Raw genomic sequence first — 15597 nt, 5'->3', positions numbered from 1 at the left:
AGACTAATATAATTATGAACATTTAATAAATAATACAAAACATATCACATAAATAATAATATTAATAAATATTTTATTATATATATAATATTAAAAATATATACAAAAAGAACATTTTTATATTCGAGAGAGGAAGAGAGAGAAAATATATCTTCTGTCTCTCTCGTACTCATTATCTTACATATGTAATGATTTCACAGATTCACTCCCATACAAATTTCCAACGTGGAGCGCGCGTATAGAAGTATAACTTGAAAAAGAATAATAAACCAAGCCATGGGCCTACTAGGCCTGAAGAGCTAAATTATATATATATATATATATATATATATATATATATATATATATATATATATATATATATATATAATATATATATATATATATATATATATATATACATATAATTTTCCCTTTCTTTGAGATTCTCTACACAACTACATATATAACTATATCCTGATACGAGTTGGTGTCCATATCAGAATTACGATAAAAATTATGATAAAAATGTGTCGTACCTGTAGTTCTTTCGAGCGTGAAAGAAAGATTCTTGTCTTGTTTAGATTCAGATTCTTTTCTTTACGGTTGCATGAAGTTTTTTAAGAGTTTTTTAATCGTTAAGAAGAGGATCTGCGAAATCCATACGAAATATCTGCTCACACGCTACAGATGATGCGTATATAGTGGAGAAGTACTCCTAGTCTAAGACAATATACTACAGAAAATTCCAAAGTAATGAGACTACAAAAACGCAGGTCTTTGCATCAATACTTTTAATTTTTTAAAGTTTACTCCTAACAATTAAAATTACTTATAGTGTTTGAAATATAAAAGGTTTTACGGTTTTAAATGGTATAAACTTTTTCAAAACAAAAGTAGATAAACAGATAAATTTCGAAACATATTTCGAAAACACCTAAAAAAAGTTGATAGCTGGTATGACAAATTTACCACTTTAGCTAATTCTTATAAAAATAAACATTGAAAATATGGACGGAATATGAACTATTTAATTTTTTAGACAACTGTATTGACGATTTAGCATTTTCTTCGGTTTAGAGGTCCCTGGCATAGGTAATCAAATTTTGCTAAAAATATTAATTTTGGGAACCTAAAAACGATGCAAAACGTTTACCACCTTTACCCTCTGGCTTTCCCCTAAAACACCACCTCCTATGGGGGGAAAACGGAAAAAATCGATTTATTAAAAATCTATACGACGCGCTGTAGAAAAAAATGTTTTAAATAAAAACTGTTGCTAAAATAATTTTTAACAAAAATGTTTATTAGCGCTTTTTGTTTAGAATGAAGCGTCCTCTCAGAAACAACGCTTAAAGCGACTGGTGAGTTTAAATGTCATTTACGCGCCCGAAATTAATTTTAAATACATGTAATTTTATCCACTAGACGGTAAAAATTCGATATGTTTAGATCAGAGTGTTCTGTGTTCTACAATTTTTGTATTTTGCCACAAATAAAGTCAGTTTTTATAAAGGTGTTAAATTAATAAACGATGCGCGATTTTTGCCATTTTTTATAATTCTCATGACATCAATAAATTTATTACTTTCATTATCTGGTCACTATGGAATTTCCATTGTTAGATCCTAATTTTCAAAACGTACTTTTACCATGAAATTTCGGTTTTGAGTTTTGGCAATAAATGTGAGGCATTTGAAATATGCCTAAAAAACGATGAATTTAAACTTTCACATTACGAACGATCTGCTTTAAAAATGTTTAAAACTGCTCCATTTTGATTGCATAAATATTTTTGGAACAAAATAACTTCAACTATGCATTCCCCTCAATATCACATTCGTGGAGACCTTTCCCATGACGTGTTATCATTTGTACTTTAAATGTTTAAATTCTGCGTTTTTTAGATATATTTCAAATGCCTCATATTTAATGCCAAAAGTCAAAATCCAACTTTTTTGTCATAAGTTTTGAAGATTATTCTCTAATAATGGAAATTCCATTACGACCAGTCCATAAAAGTGATTTTATTGATCTCACGAGAATCGTAAAAAACGGCAAAAGTTGCACTCTTCCTTTCTAAAATGTGTTTTGATTTTTGTCGATTGGACACTCCGATCAGAAAATATCGAATTTTTACCGTCGAGTTGTTACAAATTTTATTTTAAATTTATTTCGCGCGTAAATGGCATTCCCAATTGTCGGTCGCTTCAAGAGTTGTTTCTGAGAGAACGCTTCATTCCACACAAACAGTGCTAATAAACGTTTTTATTCAAACATTGTCCCAGCTACATTTTTTATTTGATACATTTTTTTCTAGAGCAGCGTACAGATTTTTGATAAATCAAGGGGGCAGTTTAGGGAGAAGCCGGGGGTAAAAGTGGTAAACTTTTTTGCATTGTTTTTAGGATCCCAAAATTGACATACTCTTGACCGTTTATAACAAGATTTTTATATTTGATTGAATGTAATATATGTTCCATTATAAATATGTCTTAAAGTTATTATTTTTATGATAACGAGTTTCAGTTGTAGAAAGAAAGAATTAAGTTCTTGTGCCTTTTCAATTTATGTCAAAAAATAGACTGTCATCTTAGATATTCTAAATTTTTCTATGTCAACAGTAAATATAGGTCGATAATACATATATTATACGGTTTACAAATACGTATTTCCGTAAATAAAATAAACAAAGGATATGCCAGTCACTGTGACATGCAAAACATGGATGTTTTTGAAAACATAATACATAGATATAACGCTTTAAAAGAAAGAGTAAATTTTATTTTCTAGTAGGTAAATATCAACCTTATCTTGACAGAAAATTTTTAGATTTTTATGTCGGCCTCAATTGTAACAAAAATCAATTTATTAGAATTTTATAATTCTATGTAGTTTATTGTTGAATACTATCGATTATTTGAAAAAATAATATAGATAATTTCACTTAAAGTCTAATAAATAAAATAATTTGCAACACACTTTACAATAGCTTTGTTGTTTTAAATTCTCTTTATACTCTTAAAGCGGTAAAATATCACTTTTTTAGAAAACCTTTTTCCTTGGTAAGTTTACAGACATTAAAGAAACACTCGTTAGTTGGATCAGATAACAACCCTTTTGTTGGTTAATTCTTTCTCCTTCCGTATTCATTGCAGAGTTTAATCTCTTTTAATTTTTAGAACAAAGTAACAGAAAAATTCAAAAGACCGTTTAAAAAAAGGCATTCCAGCGTTTATCACCAACCGTCGAATAGGGTGAATAAATATTTGGCTCAAGCTATCGAAGCAAGAAGCGTTGATAGGGAAAAGTCAACGCATGTCAACTTGTTCACACTTTGTTTCAAGGATCGACAAAAAGAAGATCAGGTAAGATAATTGAAATATTTATAACAACTTTTTAGCGAATTAAAAAATTTATGTATACAATAAGGAAAGTTTTGTATTAATACTTCTTTAGATCTTGTTAAAAAAGGATCATGTTGAATTTTGTTTTGCTTTAAACACTGTTTTAATCCTACCGAAATTCCGCAGTACGTCTGTTTGGCTTCTCGGATGGTTAGAAAACAATAGAAAGTTTTTAATCAGAATTTTAGCAATAAACACTTCCATTACCTATTATGAATATTCTTCTTTTTTCAATTTCAAGTGAATCGACTATAATAAGTATCCCAGATTTAACTATATTTTAGTTTTATGTTGCTGTATACTTTTTTTACCAACATGTTTTAATCTTTTACTTTATTTTCAGTATCACCACGACATCGACGTGGGTTACAGTTCAACTCTAGCCTGTGCCTTGGTTCTCCTGGTACTTCTAAGTACTCTTCAGGCAGTAGTATTGCCAAGAACCACCATTTTGTTCATATTATTTCTAGTCGCTTTCGTTTGGATAGCAGTACTGTTGATGCTATTGTTGGCTGTAAGATTACGATGGATACTTTGGGATATATCTCAAAGTTTTGTTTTAAGACTGGCTATTACTGTATTTACCATTATTTTAGTGTATACTGTAGCACAGGTTAATGTGGTAAGTGAAATATATTACAATTTTACTACATTAAAACGTAATTAATTTTTTCCTTCTGATATGAAATATGTACTATGAAATTAGTAAAAGCACACTTGGGAAACACCTTAACACCCAAAGACTTATCAAACAATATTTATTTTGAGGCAATAAGGCAATATTAATAAATAACTTTATAATAAATACTAATAAATAATAACTTTATATCAACCACTAAGATTTAATACTATTATTAACACATGTTGCATATTTTCTATATTATTGAAAAATTCTTAATTATAGAAGATATGTTATTTATAGTTCTATTAAAAAGAACATATTTTTTATTATATTCTTTAAAAGCAGTACGTGGCCAATGTATAAAAAGAAATAATTATTGGAAGCCAGACATGAAAATGATTTAATTTACTTTAAAACAACATCCTGGGCTATAAAAATACTGGAGCTGACCCATAAAGTATAAAGGACCCCGGCACTTTTTTATGTAAAAGTGGTTTCAGTTAAATTGGCTGAAATTTTGCAGAGAATTGCTTTGGTCATGCTGGTCAAAAGTTCTTCCAAGACTCAGAAATCAATTGGCTTTCAGGTACAGAGGTTCAAATATCGGTTTTTGGTCCATTTGAATAATACGTATTTATATAATTTATAGGGTGTTAATAAATAAGTAAAATAATCTTCAGGCAATGATTTTGCATAAAAAAATAATGACAGTTTGCTATATAAACTTATGTCCGCGAATGCTTTGTTTTCCGCTGTACGGGTCGTTGAAATTTCTCTTACGAACTAATGATTTATTTATTGTTCTGAAACCGATTGAGACATGCAAATGAAATTTGATGAGTTTTAAGAGGTAGTGCGCGTTTTTTCCATATTAATTAAGAATTTTATATTCATCATTGGCGCGCATACATGTAATGGTCTCAATTTGGTTTAAAGAAAAAATGGTACGTCACTGAGATTATGCAATTTAAAAATCATTTTTGAATTCTTCGTTTAATTTGTGACAAAAAATCTGTCTTCTTTTTTTTTCATATGAGGCGCCGTTTTTATGCAAAAATAATAAAACAAATTAACGCGTATTTTTCATTTCTCTAATTAATACACTCATGGACAAAAATATCGAATATTATGGAATTTGCAAATTTTTGTTTTTTCAAAATAAATTTTGGTCAATCAAGTCGTTTATTGTGAAATAGAGTTTATTTTAACAATGTTTAATGAACAATTTTAAATTTTTATGGGAAGAAAATTGCAAAAAAAATAAATGCTTAATATTAAATAAATTAGGTTATTTTACTCCAAACTTAAATGCTAATTTAAATTACTTAAACAAATTTTTTTAACTGAACGAAGTGCATAATCAGTAACGAGTATTCCCCTTCTAGCTCTTATTACTACTTGTATCCTTCTCGGCATGCTTGCAAGTAAATTTTGGACATATCCTTGGGAAATTGCATTCCATTTATCCTGTGCAGCAAGTCGGAGCTGGTCTATCGTATTTGGAACGATATTTCTTTGTCGTATGCGGCGTTTTAGGTAATCCCACATGGGCTCTATTGGATTTAAATCCGGGCTAAACGGTGGCCAATATAATCTTCGAATTTAGACCTCATCAAGATAATTACTCACTATGGCAGCGGCATGTGATCGAGCATTATCGTGCATTAACATGAACCTTTCATATCCAATGTAACTAACATATGACAAAACATGATCTTGCAGGATATTTTAAACGTAAGTGTCACCAGTCATCCGTCCAATCACTTCCACAAATGCGGTGCGTACCTCCCAACTAATATCTTCCCAAAGAATTATGCCACCACCTCCAAAACTAACGGTTTGGACGAGATTGCAGCTGGCGAATCGTTGTCCAACTCTTCTGTAGACGTAATTTTGACCATCTGGCTTTCATAATATAATTCTGGTCTCATCGGTGAAAAGAACATTTTTAGTTAGATATTTCACTGAATATGTGTTCTTGCAAATTCTAAACGACAAGATTTATGATTTTGGAGAAGACGTGGAACTTTGCCGGGGCGTCTGGGCTTTAAGGTTGTTTCTTTTAATCTTTGTTTAACTGTATCTGAACTCACATTAACTTGTCAAACATTTAATAGCTCATTTCTGAGGTACATGGATATCAATCAACGATTTCGTGTAGAATTAAGAACCAAAAATCGGTCATCAATTGCTTTTGTACCCCTTGGGTGTCCTTGACCAGGCCTTCGTATAAAATATCCTGTTTCGCGATATCTTTTTAAACTATTCGAAACTGTAGATTGACTTCTCCTGAGCCGTTATGCGATATCTTTTTGAGCATATCCTTCCTCGTACAAAATTACAATTTGTTCTACTTGGGCTTCATCGCAGTGTCGAATTGGTGGCATAATTGTTTTAAACTTGACTGTTACCTGTTAAATCAAAACAATATTTAATTAAAATTAATAAATTAAACTAAAAATAACCGAATTAGTATGATTTTTCCTTTACGGGAAGAAGGTTTTTTATGATAAAATGTACGAATGACATTAAACGCTAAATAAACGTCATAATAAACGTCAAAATATTTCATAACAGTTGAATAAATCAGCCTCTATATGAGTATCATCAGTAATCTAAAATTATTTTGAAATAATGGTGACTACAAAAAAAATTCCAAAATATTCGATATTTTTGTCCATGAGTGTATGTTGTCAAAAACTGTCTAATACAATAACATTAAACCAGAACAATAATAGAAAGTACCACTAATAAATTTTTAAATAGGCTTAAAGCTACAAAAAATGTTCATAATGATCTCCTTGAAACGTGACACAAAACTCATCTCTCATCCTCATCGGTTGTCGTATTCGTGCAAATATCCCTGGTGAATTTTTTTATTTACTTATGAAAAAGTAGTTTCAGTTAATTGACTGAAGTTTTGCAGAGAGTTTTGCAGTTTGGTCATGCTAATCAAAAGTTCTTAGTGCCCCAAGACCCAAGTTACGGAGTTACAAGAGTTACAGAGCTTGAAAGTATCGGTTTTTATACCATTTTTCAAAATCATAAATTTGGAAACGTACCGCCCCACGCATTAAATATACGGCATCTGAATCTTAATAAACACGAATGTGAGATAAATGACTTTTTTACAGGGAAACATTAAGAAATATGTCATTCCAATACCATATTTGTGTTTATTGAGATAAATATACCGTATATTGCATATATGGGACGGCACGTTTCCAAATTTATTTTGTGTGTATTTTATTTTGTGCCAAACCTCGTCACAAAAGTGCCGGGGTCCTTTACGGTTTTAAGTTTTGGGTAGTTAGTATTATTTATAATGTGCAGAATAAGTTGTGTAGGTTCTCTTTTTGAGTCTATTTAACTGCATGATTTTTAAACCACATTTGCATTTCGTATCTATGATTAGATCACTAGAATACAGGTTAATTATATTTTATCATCAGTATTTTAATAATGCATTCATTTTTTCTTTTTTAGTTGTCTATCTTCTGTTTTATATTAGGATCTTCTAGTTGGCAATATTTACTGCATCCCAAGTTATCCCACCTCTTTATATAGACTATTCACGTTCATTTCAGAAAACATGTTCTATATGTCCACACTACTACTCAGCGGCGCTCCAGCTCATAGTGAAACCTGGTCGGCAAACTATCTCCAAAAGATCTTTCCTCAGGCAGTGTTCGCCATCTTCTGATTTATATTAATAAATCTTGTTTCCTGGAGTGTTTTAGAATATTAATATTCAAACGAATTACAGATTTAACAATTATAATAAATTCTTGGAGGAATTATTCAAATCACTTGTTTTTGGTTAAACATTTCATTCATTAATTTTAAATATAATAACAACGCGACACAATAACACTTTACACTGATAAATAATACTTATTATTTCTTCTTCTAGCTCTTATGATAAACCGCTTCCTCTGATGCATGACGTTCATTAAATATTTGATGAATAATAGCTGAATTTGATTTTGTGCACAATTTTTAAGTGCGCAATTTAGTAAGGAGATAGCTTTCGTGCTATATTTCGTGCTGTATTTTATTTCAGCTTGTCCCATAAAGTTCTGTGAGATTTGCGTCAGGATTATTTGTTTTGTCACCCAAGCTCTGCAACTGGGACATCTTCAAGATCCTGTATTACTGTTTTTGCTGCATGAACTCGATTAGGTCAGGTTCAATATGAGTGGGCGCTTAACCACCCTGCAACTCAACCTAAGAGGTCTCAACCGAGCATGAACTCGGAAATTATCATGCATTAGCACAAAATTATTCTAGCGAATACAATCGACATGAGGTAAAACATACTCTTCAAGGATGTTGCGTATGAGCCAGTCAGCATTAACTTTAAAATTTATCTTAGTTTGCTCTGTACGGCAATTATAATAAAGGAATAGTTATTCCCATAAAATTTTACACCCTTGCGCAAATTAGTTTATTTTATACACTATGTCAAACATTATCATTTCGGTAGCTTTGGATTCTAATTTTCCTGTTTTTATTATGATAACCATGATTTACTCCCAGATACCTTCAATTTTAACAAATCAGCATGGCCAAATGTATTTTTTGCTGGTACAGTATATGGTTTCCTAATGCTGTAGTAGCGGATCTTCTTCCTCCAAATCTATTGGTAATCGTAATTCCAACATCAATATTTTGTATTTGTTCAGGTGGATACTATTCATCCTTTCTGATAGACCATTCTTTTGCAGAGAATAAGGATAGGCATATTCGACTATTATTTATTTTTCTATTTAAAATTTCTTGAAATCGTTTGAAGAATACTCTCCTTCTTTATTGCCTCCTATTCTGCTTGTTATTTTTCCAAATTACCCTTTCAGTTATTGTCGTATATAGTTTATCACATTAGTTTCTGCTTCATTTTTTGTTTTTTTTGTTTTCAATAGGTGAACTACAGTAATCTATTCCGGAACTAGAAAAATCATCATAATGGTCTGAGAATTTTTTTCGCCTTGTTTAGTTGGAGGATTGATGGGTTATTTGATTTGATCGGACATAACTTATACCTTTGAAAGGTTCTCTGGTTGCTTTGACTCTCAATGCATGAATCGTATAGTTTGTCTCAGCAGATTTTGTCTACGATTTTGTCTAAGGCAGATTAAAAAATTTTTGTCCAATATTCATAATATGGCCACTGGCCATACAATTAAGATTTTTTAGTATTACCTTACATGTTATCAAAAAACTGTTTTTGTATTTAAAAAGAAAGGTACATATCTTTGTTACTTATGGTTTTTTTTGTTTAAAAAGTCATTCTGTAAGTCAAAATTAAAATTACTGTATTCTTCTTGAAACAAGAAGACATAATATTGAATAAGAATAATTAAAATTAACAATTGTACGTCAGTTAATTACAAATAGACATCCTAATAATATAATGCCTTAACAAAATATTTACATATAATGGTTTAACTGCTGTTAATACGTTTATTATATTTTAGTTCACATGCCTGCCTGACACCAATTGCATACCTCATACGACTGTTAACATCACCCTGGATGGTAGGGACCATAGGGCTTGCCCATTACCGCAATACATCGTCCTCTCTTGTGCCCTTGGATATTTGGCTGTGGCTATATTTTTAAGACTTCCGATTTTACTTAAGGCTACGTTACTCGTCATCATGTCTACGGTTTATATCCTCCACATTGAACTGTCTCATATTGAGTTGTTCTGTTGCTATGATATTAGAGTAAGGTAAATCATTTGGTATTAAATATTATTAACGAAATTATTAATTAATTAATGTTAAAATTATTAAAATGTAGCTCTTTTTAATTCAGATATTTAAATACATAAACATGCTTTCTAAACGATAAATATACTTAGTGGGTTACATCAGAAATAAATAGAAATAAGCTTATTTTTATTATTAAAAATACAAACGATTCTGAGGTGGAGGTCAGACTGTCAAATACAATGTATTTTCAATTAAAATTGTAATTTATTCCCATTAAGTATAGTAGATAACATAAAAATGTTATATTTTTTGACTTTCTATTCTTTCAGTTTATTCTTATCGAAGTACCTATCAATATCAGGCTCTGAAGACTATCAAAGCTATTAAGACTTTGTTGAGCGCATATTTTAAATGCAAGTATCGTTCAATCTAAGCAAATCAGGATTAATCGTTCATGAAAAAGAATTTTGTTAATCGAGCACATAAACTATTGAAATGAATAATAAAGTATTACTAGACGAAAGAGGTATTACTATTATCTGAAACATATTCACAGAAAATGACCTAATAGAAGATGACGTGAGTCACGAAAATCAAAGTATTTTAATATAGAAAGGGGTGTTAGGCAGGAATGGGTGCTGTCTCAGAATACGTCATCGGAACATCACTGCAGAACAGGGAAGGTACTAATACTAGTGGAATTAAACCCAATAATATTCGTTACGCCGAATACATCATAACCCTGATAGAGGGCGAGAGTGAACTTCAGAACTGAGTGACAGAGAAGACATTGACAGAAACCAGCGAAAACAGAATTCGAGCAATTAACACATCAAAAACAAAAAGTCTTGTATTTAGTAAAACCAATAATAATATGCCAACAGCAAATATCCATAAAGCTATACACCAACAAATGTGGATGTCACCTAATGGAACGAACAAAAATCAAATTGACCATTTTGAAAAAATTTTTATTTCAAAATTTTTAGTAAAAGGTATAAATAAAATACCCAAACGGGCTATATTACAAATACAGAACGTTTTCGGAATGTAAATGGTTATCAACAGGTCCTCGAAGACACTTTGTCTCAGGACCAAGTAACCGATGTAGAGCCATACGTTGCCATGTTACCAATTCCAACGGTAACTTAAACATCTTAATTTTTAATAGTATATAATGTAACATATTTGTAAATTTATAACATTTAAAGATTTTTCACCCATATATTTTAGTGGCTCATAACATGTGCACTTTGTTACACTGATGATGGAATTTACATTCCGAAAACGTTCTGTATTTGTGATATAGCACGTTTGGGTATTTTATTTATACCTTTTACTAAAAATTTTGAAATAAAATTTTTTTGTGATACATGGTATACAGCCAGCTACAGGAACTTAGTTTCCTAGTGGATTTCCCTATCGGTAATATGCACAATAGTGGCATATTAGATAGGTATAATAAGTTATCGGGTGCGGATGGAGATACGCACTATTATTTTGTCTTTGCAAAAATTAACCAAAGGCTAAAAAAATGTATCTCACAAGTTCTGACGAAAGAGAAACCAAACTTAGACAAGCTAAAAAATGCAGAAATAGTAGTAGTACAGTAAAAAAGACAGTAGCAAGTAGAACTGGAAAATAGATTCATAGCGTTAGAAAACCATGATAGCACTGACAGCGTGGGTGGCAGATAGGATAAAATTGCAATAAGCATCAAGAATGCTGCCTTGGAAACTTTGGGAAAAAGAAAAAGACTAAAGAGCAAGCAATGGTTTGACGACGAATTTAGTGGACAAATTAATTGACGAATGGACAAGAATGAAGAGTGAAGTGGTTAGATAACCCCAATGTATATAAATATAAATATCAAAAAGAAAAGCTTGCTGCCAGAAACACCATAAAACGAAAGAAAGGAGAGAGCTACGAAAACAAGATTAGAAGAAAAGTACAACAAAGCAAAGACTTTCTTTCAAGAAATACGGAGAAGTTGGGTATAAAGCTCGAACAATCTTAATTAAAGACCAACATGGGAACATTAACAGGTAACCAAAAATAATAGAGCGATGGAAAGAACATTTTGAAGAGCTTTTAATTTTCCTAAATAGTCAAATAGAGAACCAAACAGATTAAGAAACAGTGGAAGTGGGGGTGGATACCGCCAATATTAGACGAAGTAGACGAAGTTTGTAAAAGTATCCAAAAGCTGAAAAACAATAAGGCTTCTGGCTACGATGGAATACCAGCGGAACTGATTAAAAAGGGTGAAATTAAACTCTCAGAAACCATATATAACCTAATTTTCTAAATATAGGAATAGAAAGAAATTCCTGAAAAATACTTATAGGCAGTATTGGTTCCGTTGTACAAGAAAGGCAACACAATAAAGTATCCTAATTACCGTGGCATATATCTGCTATGCTGTGTACGAGTTACAAGATACTTTCTTATATCTTGTTAAAAGATGACTACCTTATGCCGAAGAGCATAATAATATTATTCGACAAATATTAGAAAAAAAGATGTGAGTATAATAGACATATAGGAACAGTTCGAGTATACTTCCACTTTTACATTTGAAAGCGGTTTGCAAAAACTAATCTTAAATTGAACCTTCTTATGGAATTGGTACTACGTAATGTACAACAAGTACCAGGTGAAACACGTTTAGGAGGAAACACTCTGTTTTGGTGTATGCTAACGACATAAATATATTGAGGAGAAATTGCAAGGAAATAAAGGTAAAGTATAAAGAGCTCGGGAGAGCGGTTAGACAGGTTGAATTAATCTTAATTATTCAAAAGACAAAGTTTCTTAAAGTCTCACGAACAAACACGATTAGTCGATGCACGAATCTAATAACAATTGATAATGATATTTTTGAAAATGTCAAGGAGTTTAAATACCTTGGTAGCACGATCAGCGATACTAATAAGATTGGTCAAGAGATAGCGACTAGAATACTGAACGGTAATCGAATAGCAGGTATACAAACTGGTTAAATTGCGGTCCTTGTCCAGAAAGCTAAAGCTTAATATATAGAACACCATCATAAGACCACCATCATAACACCATCATAATATATGGGCGGCATATGGAAGGATGAGACACATTTTTAAAACAAATACCCCAATTCACCTGAAAAGCATTTAACCAATGCATCTTACCAGTCTTGACCTACGGAGCAGAGACCCTAACTTTAACGAAAGCTACTGCCGAAAAACTGAGGGTAACACAAAGGCGAATGGAGAGATCAATGCTGGGCCTGACCTTGAAAGATCGCGTGAGAAATGAGGAGATACGCCGACGAACTGGCGTAGACGATATTATACTGCGAATCAATAAGCAAAAGTGGAGGTGGGCTGGACATGTTGCTAGAATGGAAGACGGAAGATGGACGAAGAAATTATTGGAGTGGAGACCAAGAGCCGACAAGCGAAGTCGAGGCAGACCACCCACCCGATGGACCGACGACCTAAGGAGAATAGAAACAAACTGGATTGCAGCAGTTAGAGATAGAGAGAACTGGAGACGTTTGGAGGAGGCCTATATCCAACAATGGATATGAAAATGGGGCTGGATGATGATGATGATCATAAGACCAGTGGTGCTATATAGATGTGAAACATAGTGCATGACTCTTAAGAGATCAAGCGCTCAAACCCTTAGCATCTGGCGAAATAATGCCGAACTACTGGCTCGTTTGAAAGCTTGATCGGTAATAATCTCATTTCCACACATGTATGATTTTTGTCGGTAAGAATTCTCCCTATCCGCAATCTCATGATCAATTAATTCTATCTAGTAGGAGATTGGTCGAATTAATAGGAATGTGCCAGAGCATTTGGCAATTTGTAAACAGACAAATTGTGCTTATCTGTTAAATGCAATTATCGCAGCGAAAACTGTTTAAAAAGGAGCAATTAAGAGCAATCATAATACCTCTCTCCGTTCGGGATTCAAATGTTAAAGATTAACTAACTAACGTTCAAATTTATAAGCCTTATACAGGGTCGCTCAAAAGTTACTTCTTTAGGAATTAAATTGAATTTGAACTACGTGAAATAAAATTTTTACAAATTTTTCTTTGAATCGTTACAGAACGTGTAACTCTCGGTTAAAAACATTTAACTGCTGGATTTGGTCTTGCAGGTACCCGTGCGATATGGGGGTATTAAAAAATGAACATAACAACAACTATGCGAAGGAAAGGTATATGGGAGAAGGAGCATAGGTAGAAAGCATAATTCCTGAATTTTCTGTAATATTCATCATTTCGCAAAAGAACTGACACCTAAGAGACAATGTCACAAATACTTTTCGGCTAAGATTTTTTTTATTGTTTTTATTTGGCGTAGATTATGGTACACTTGAAAACATCTATGCTTTATTTCTTCTTTTTTAATATCTATTTAATATGCAGGTAATAGAAAAGTTTGACAAGTTTTAATTTTATATATTATTCCATATAATTAAATGGTAAAGCTATGAAAGTATTACGTCTAAACTTGTGTTTAGAACTTAAAAAAAAAATTAAATATAACAGAGATACCAACAAATACTCTTAATTTAAATAACAATCTACTTGTTTATTTTAGCCAAACTTCTATTAAGTTTGCTTTGTATGGGTCACATATTATGTAATCCCTAATACTAAAATACACATTGTGTCATTCAATTTATTTTTGTATGATGTCAAAGAGCGCCGTGTTCGAACAGTGTGTCGAAAAAAACCCTAATTAGAGTAGTCTTTGCGAATAAAATAACGCAGGTTGGGATTTTATCCACTTGCACAAATTGGAATTTATATAACCTAAATTATTGCTTTAATAAAAATTTCAAGAATGTAATATACACAAGATGGAACCTATAAAAAAATGTTGGTATTTTTACATGTAGCGGATAAATTACAGAAGTGACGTCACATTACTAGCTACAATGTCTAACATGAATTTGACAAGTGATTAACATGATCCCGATATTTTAATGTTAAACAGGTAACATTATGTGTTAAGTCAATAATTTAATATATTTTAATGTATTTTATTTAATTTTACATAGTTACACGTCATTACCTATATCTAAATTTATTCAAATGTAAATAACAACGAAAATGGGATTAGTCCCTACTTTGGACGCAATTATTTATTCATAGGTTCCATGTTGCATCCTGAGTATGTTACATGATACTATAACCAAAGATACTATATAGAATATAGACGCTATAAGCGTCTATATTCTTTGCTATAACTAACAAGATAAGTCAACGCGCATGTTCTTGCATCTCTCTCGCACACCTGTGACGTAAACCCGAGACAACTTTAATGATGCCAAGTTAAATGCTCTATCTGTTGCTATCCTGTGTGCTTCAAAACGTAGTGAATGAGATTTTTATTTATTCATTGATGTAGTAAAGACTTTGTATATTATATTGGTATATAAATTTTGTGGTGAAAACATTCAGTTTACTCTGTTAATATCACCTAATTTATATTTCGTACACAACTTCCTCTCGACTACCTGTAGCTTCTTTATAAAGACTAATTATTTGGTTGCCATAATGTGTTGCGCAGTGGTGGGTTGTTTAAACAATTATAATAAAAAAAGTAAATCTTTTTCGAAGTGTCGTTTTTTGTGTTTCCTAGAGACAAACAAATGCGTAAAGTATGGGTCTTCAAGTGTTTTCAGCGAGACAAATTTAATGTAGAAACCGCGAGAATATGATCAAAACATTTTACAGAAGCTGACTATTGTTTAAAAAAAACTATAATGGAATATTACTACTAATAGTATAATTAATTATGAAATTGTCACTGAAGAGATCGTTTCCTCGCTAAACATTCCTAGTGGTGATACAGAAATTAACCCTGAA

At 31.6% G+C, this 15597-nt stretch overlaps 1 protein-coding gene across 5 annotated transcripts in view; it reads left to right on the top strand.

The window, feature by feature from the left end:
* rut (adenylate cyclase rutabaga) overlaps positions 1-15597 on the top strand; it is a 933824-nt gene that overhangs the window by 855527 nt on the left and 62700 nt on the right. For all 5 annotated transcript variants that reach the window (XM_072523105.1, XM_072523104.1, XM_072523101.1 and 2 more), the window contains 3 exons: positions 3162-3347; positions 3730-4008; positions 9486-9742. In XM_072523105.1, the coding sequence (XP_072379206.1) occupies positions 3162-3347; positions 3730-4008; positions 9486-9742 (722 nt within the window). The remainder of the gene's footprint in view (positions 1-3161; positions 3348-3729; positions 4009-9485; positions 9743-15597) is intronic.

The sequence above is a fragment of the Diabrotica undecimpunctata genome, chromosome 2 (assembly GCF_040954645.1).
Source record: "Diabrotica undecimpunctata isolate CICGRU chromosome 2, icDiaUnde3, whole genome shotgun sequence".
In the NCBI taxonomy this organism is placed as follows: domain Eukaryota; kingdom Metazoa; phylum Arthropoda; class Insecta; order Coleoptera; family Chrysomelidae; genus Diabrotica; species Diabrotica undecimpunctata.
Note: the sequence above shows the minus strand (reverse complement) of the source record. Positions and strands in the feature narration are given on the sequence as shown.